The following is a 6,057-nucleotide window of genomic DNA, read 5'->3' on the forward strand; positions in this document are numbered from 1 at the left end:
AACCTGTGTGTGTAACATTAATCTTAATGTCTGGGGATAAATCCTCCATTTTCCCTAAGGAACTAACAAATTCTCAAGTGGTAACAGACGTACTTTTTTTTTTTTTTTTTTTTTTTTTTTTGGAAGACTTTTGAGAACAGAAAATGTCCATCCTTCAGATGCCAAATCCAATGCCCAAATTCAACCCAACATGGCAGGCTGTGGGTTGCCCAGACGGCCTTGGGGACCAGACCCTATTAACAAACAGAGCCTTGTGACAAGTGAAGGAAAAATCCATTTGAGTCCACTGGATGGGAAATAAGGATGAAATTAGCTGTGGCTGGATGAGCGGAGGCCCCTCTCTGGGTTTTTTATGCTCCCACTTGTGTAATAAAGGGGCCTTTTACAGCATGTAACAAGGCCTCAGCTGTCTGGCCACATCAGGGGTTCTGTGGCTTCCATTGTTTCATCCCATGTTTGGGTTTTGTTTTTTTTTGACCAGAGACTCCTTTGGCAGTGAAGTCACAAGTCACATACTGGCAAGGGTCAGGCCTGTCCCATGTCAATCCCAGAGCATTTTTTACTGTATCACTGTCTCCACAGAGGAGGCTGGTAAGAGATTGTTGTGTGTTATAGAAAATATGTAAGTTTCAAAGAGTTACAAAGAGGATTTCACACCAGTAGCAGTGGAGGTGTGTACCGTGTTCACTAGCATAAGCAGTGACCTCACTATTCGAATTTGTTTGCCCCCCCCCCCCCCGTTCATAATAAGCTCGTAAAGTGTCATGGCGTGTATCTCCCCTGTCAGCAGGCGAGTTCAAGAGATCCCAATACAACGTTTGCACTGGCGCTTTGAATTTGAATGCACAGTGCTGCAGATCAGGTCATATCAGCGGACAGAGAGGATGAGGAAGAAATCCATAGATGAAAGCCTGGCGCTGGAGACAGTTGCATAACTTCATCCTGTGGGCAGATTCAGCTTGGCCCCGGCCTGTGATGTCAGTGCATGTTTTCACAGCTTGCAGCCTGTGCACACAGCTGTCTCCTGCAACACGCTCATGCAAACGGGAGCCTGATGGAAACAAGTGAAACTAAAACAATGCTCGCTTGGGTGCGTGCCGCACACGTCGCATTATTTACTCTGTACGACACATGCAATAGTACGTCTGTGTTGAGGGCTAGCTCTGAAAATAAAATTAGATAATGGTGTTGGGATTTATATCGAACACGTTTTATTTTAACAATTGTGCTGTGAAAGGAAAAAAGGATAATGAGTACATTTCTAATTAATTTTGCACTTAGACAAAGGATAAAGCACAGCAGAAAGCACAGTACAGAACTATGCCTATTGATCTCAGCAGTGACAGTAACAGAATATGCTGTCAGTATGCAGCATACCTAGCCAAACCCGTCAAAAAGTGTATATACATATATATATATAAACTGGCTCCTCCTCCTACTAATTCAGAAGCACTTTGCTTGCACAGCTGATGAAGAACCTCTGTCAGAAACGTTTTTTTTTTTTTTCTGGAAACTACTTTACTACAATTTTGAACACACACACACACACATATATATATATATATATATATATATATATATATACATATATATATATACACACATATCGCGTATATAGATGTATATACTAACCTACATATCGCATACAAGAACAAATGCAGAATGCAAACTGTTTGCTAATGTGCCTCATTCTTAGCCAAACGTGAGGTTTCCCATATGCAGCCCTGAACACGCGCCAGCCTGTCATGTGCGGTCCTCCCTCCGTCCAAGTGAACACCTCGCACGAGAGGCGGAGTGCGCGCCCGTGATAGGCTCCCGGAGCTGATCCCCGCCTGACGAACGCTCACACTCAGCTGTGTGAGGCAAGCGGAAGACTCGCTTCATCTCTGCGTTGACCGACCACTAGACCACCATGACGTCTCGTAGGTAAGTTATCAGGGTTAGTACGCGCTCTGCGGTAAAGGAGCGAGCCGGCACGCAGTCCAAGGAGGCGCAGCGCGGTGAGTCCGGCACGCTGCTCCTCGCCAGGGTGCTCTCGCCACTCCGGGCGCCTGCTCCCCCGGCCGCTATTGTGGATTACAGTCACGGACCACCGCTGTCGTGCAGTTATTTTCCCCAGGACGTCAAACCGACCGAGTATTTTCTTGGTCTGAAGTTTTTGACTACATATATAGGAGTAGCTGAGTTATCGCTACAACGCGATTGCATTGTAACCTGTTAGGCTACCTCTCCAAAACAGAACCAGTAACCTGTGTGGTACAGTTACTGTGTTGTAATGTTACTATGTGGTACAGTTACTGTGTTGTAATGTTACTATGTGGTACAGTTACTGTGTTGTACAGTTACTATGTGGTACAGTTACTATGTGGCACAGTGGCTGTGTTGTAATGTTACTGTATGGTACAGTTACTGTGTGGCGCAGTGGGTTGTGTGGTACAGTTACTGTGTTGTAATCTTACTGTGTGATACAGTGGGCTGGAGGGTGCTGTAAGTGCCGCATGTGTACGTTTTCTATCGTGGAAAAAAAACGATTTATAGGTGCATGTTCTTGAGTAGAAGTTTGTTGAATCGTTTGACACACTTGCATTTTTCTGGTTGCCTACAAAAAGCATTTTTTGTTATTTGTTACTGTTTTAATTGTGTGTATTTGGCTACAAAAACACTTTTTTCTATCTTTTTTTACAAGCTCTTATTTAATGTTGTTAATACTTGTAAACAAAGGACTGTGGAACTGACCATTTAATCTGAGAGCCAGTGTGTTTGGACAGGTGGTCTGCCATGAGTAAACAGTAGAAGTACCAGGGGACAGTGCTAACTTGGTGTAAGAAATGAGCAGTGCATCCATATGCTTACAGAGTAAATGTGAAAGTACAGATATCTGGAATTGAGTGCTGATTGAAGTTTGGTAGCATTTCCATTTTTGTAGGTACTTTGCTACCAGGCGAAAAGTTATACCTGATAAAGATATCTTTGCTTATATGCAGTTATTTTGCTATATGACCGTATATGCAGAGACTGCCACTGTAAAGAGTATGGCTTAGAGTGAATTTCTGGGCTTTATTACCAAAAACCTTGAGGATCAAAGGCTAAAGTTAGAGTCCATTCATATTCTGTTTTAAAGAAATCTGTCAGTTTCATGTTAACTGTTCATCCTACAATTAATGACCACTGTAATCTCAATGTATTCCTAGCATTCACATTTAGTCACTATTGAAAATGGGTTTTCTTTACTTGTTTCCAGAATTACATGTCTGCTGTCATGTTACAATACCTCAACAATTGTCTAATTTTTGTTTTATATGCTGGTGTGTTTAATGATGTCATTTTTTGTTTTGTTTTTTTTGAGTGAATTACATAGTTTGTCAGCAAGAGGGAGTTTACTGTTTAGCCCATGTGGTGTTAAACTTTGCTTGAATACAAACTGATTATTTTTTAAAAAGTAGCAAAAACGGCAAATTTGTGTAATATGGAATAATAGACAAATATTTGTCTTTTACATATCAGTAATAGAAACATGCTAAATTATACATTAATTTATTTTCATTTCCTATTCCCTAGGCCTCAGTCTGTTATCAGTATGAACTGCAGCTGAGATGTACTGAGAGAAACAAAGTAGATTTATCTGGGCATCCATTTAAATAATACGATTGTGTTTTGCTTTTTGAATGTATTCCAGTCCGCCCTCTGTTCTTGCTTGCCGTTGAGCTCATGACACGACACACTCCCGTTGAGTTACTGTTGTTGTCGACTTCCAGGCTTTGTTTTTCCCTTTTCCGTCAGACATCAGGTCACAGAGTCCCCGTTGCTCGGTGTCATCGCAATATTTGAATACTTTCCATTTTGAGCTGGTCTGTAACATGTATACGCGTTCAGATCTGACTCCGAGCGACTGAGTCATCTTACAGCAGATATGCGTTTTGGGTCAAATCATACGTCTTATCGCTGTGTGGGTTCTCGGTCACTATTTTCGTCTGAGTGCTACTGTTGACATGCTCGCGTGAAAGCAGGAACAACGAGACCTCTGACTCACTGCCGAAACCATTTTTGATCGCTCTGAAACCAGGAACGCTGCCAGTGTGGGAAGGGGAGAGAGTCCCTACGAAATTTCCAGGAACTGACTTCACGTCGGTTGTGACCAAGATAGTGTTTTGACAGTATTGGTAGGTAGGCATCATTTCAGCAGTCCACCTAATACCCACCACCACTAATACCCTCCTGCTTGTTGGTGTGGATTTATCTTGATATGTGTGCTTTATATTGCCACAAAAGTTACAGTGTTAAGTAGATGGGAAGCACTTATCCATTTATAAATGTGTGTAACCAAAACCCACAGAGAGAGCACTTCAGTGCTGATTCCCATTATCAGTTACAGCTCATGTATTTAATGTCTTTTCCACTCGATCATCCATTCCTGCTGATTATTGACCTACAACCCCCCGTAATATGGGATGTAATCTAAAAGCCCATCAGTGGTCTTTAATCTATTTCACAATTTTCTGTATTAGCTTTAGCAGGATAATGGCTTTAGTCCCCTTTTGAAGGCTTACACACTTTGTCTTATATATACTTGGTTGTATTCCTTAAAGATGCTTCTGTCGAAAGGGTTGTGATCAGCTGGCGAAAATTTAAATCATACATGTTAGGTTTCATTTCACACACCCTTGGTTCGTCTCTCCTGAAAAGTTGACATGCAGCATATTTCAATCCCCCTTCCGTGGAGACGAGGTTTCGTGTCTGGGCTGTGTTGGACTGTTCCATACATTTAAAGGAATTTGACATGCAAGCTCCAGAACTAAAGTCATAAACTTTTTCTATATGCAAAATGCTTTCTGTGTTAACTCATGTGCCAATGGGTAAACATTTGTCATGGTGCAATGGAGCATATATGACATGGTTTAGGGTGGGTTAGGGGATGGAGCTTTTTTAGACATGATCAGCTCTTGTCTAAAAATATCATTAACGGTATTAAAATCCATCCAGCATGGTGTGTCTGGGACTGATATAGACTCCAGAGGCTTTGAAGCAGAGCCAGGGGCCACTAAGAATATCACCTTTATGTCACCAGGCCTGCCTCTTTAAATAGCTGTCTGTATTGAACTTGAGACATTATGTAAGAGGATAGAAGCGGTATGTGCACGTGGGCCCCTCTATTTCCCCTGTCAAAGCTATGTAGCACTGCTTGGCTTCTCTCTCACTCGCGCTCTCTCTCTCTCTCTCTCTCTCTCTCTCTCTCTCTCTCTCTCTCTTCTAGCCCACTCCTGAAGACTTGTCAGAAGCACCAAGTCTGTTTTTTTAGAAAAGGGTTTTTTGAAGCTCTCATGCACAGTTTTCACATGTGTGCATGTACATGGAACAAAAACACTTTACTTTATTTTACTCTTATTGGAGGAGACCATTTCTATTTTCTGGAGTTGACATTAGTTGTTAATAATTAAAATGAGAGAGCAGCTTGTGCATTATTTTTGCTGTAATAAGGCAAAAGAAAGTGTGCTCTCTACCCACTCATCAAATCCTAATCAAATGATTTCAACCGAGAGATTAATACTTATAATTACAGCATATGAGCTCAGTTAATTCAAACTAGTGTCAAGTCAGTGGAATTTGTCACGCAATACCACACACACACACACACACACATATATACATATATATATAGCTCCTCATCAGTTAGCTTCCTGCTTTTTGTGTTCAGTCTTATGTTGGCCTGACTTAATTTCATGTTTATTCACAAGTTATTTGGAAGGTTTTTTTCCATGTCTCTTCTCTCCACGCTTATACTGGAAAACTATTTTAAAAAAAAATGTTTCTTAGTACTTCTTCTACAGTGCAACCTCATGTCCGGGTGGCCTTTTTATGTTGTGAAGTGCCTTTACTTCGTTGGCCAGGCATGATTTTGCACAGTGTGCCCTTTTGGGGGACCTTGGCTCACAAACGATTTCTGCACACGCGTTCGGTGGAAATGCAAAGCTGGACGTGAAGAGGGTGGTGTGGGTGGAGCCCCGAGGCTGGCGGTGGTGGTGGTAGTGGAAGGGGGGGGGTGTGTGTCCTGGGAGGAAC

General features: G+C 42.0%; 1 protein-coding gene across 2 annotated transcripts in view; it reads left to right on the forward strand.

The window, feature by feature from the left end:
• Positions 1-1,759: 1,759 nt before the first annotated feature.
• The window catches only part of ptpn11b (protein tyrosine phosphatase non-receptor type 11b), a 21,264-nt gene continuing 16,966 nt past the window's right edge, over positions 1,760-6,057 (forward strand). The window contains exon 1 of one of the 2 annotated variants that reach the window (XR_014119735.1): positions 1,760-1,926. Coding sequence is in view for 1 of the 2 variants with exons in the window: in XM_027014539.3 (XP_026870340.2) it covers positions 1,913-1,926 (14 nt within the window). In the remaining variant the exon portion in view is untranslated. The remainder of the gene's footprint in view (positions 1,927-6,057) is intronic. The other variant, XM_027014539.3, reaches the window with a different exon arrangement.

Source organism: Electrophorus electricus, chromosome 24, assembly GCF_041902795.1.
Source record: "Electrophorus electricus isolate QZ-2024a chromosome 24, ASM4190279v1, whole genome shotgun sequence".
Lineage (NCBI taxonomy): Eukaryota > Metazoa > Chordata > Actinopteri > Gymnotiformes > Gymnotidae > Electrophorus > Electrophorus electricus.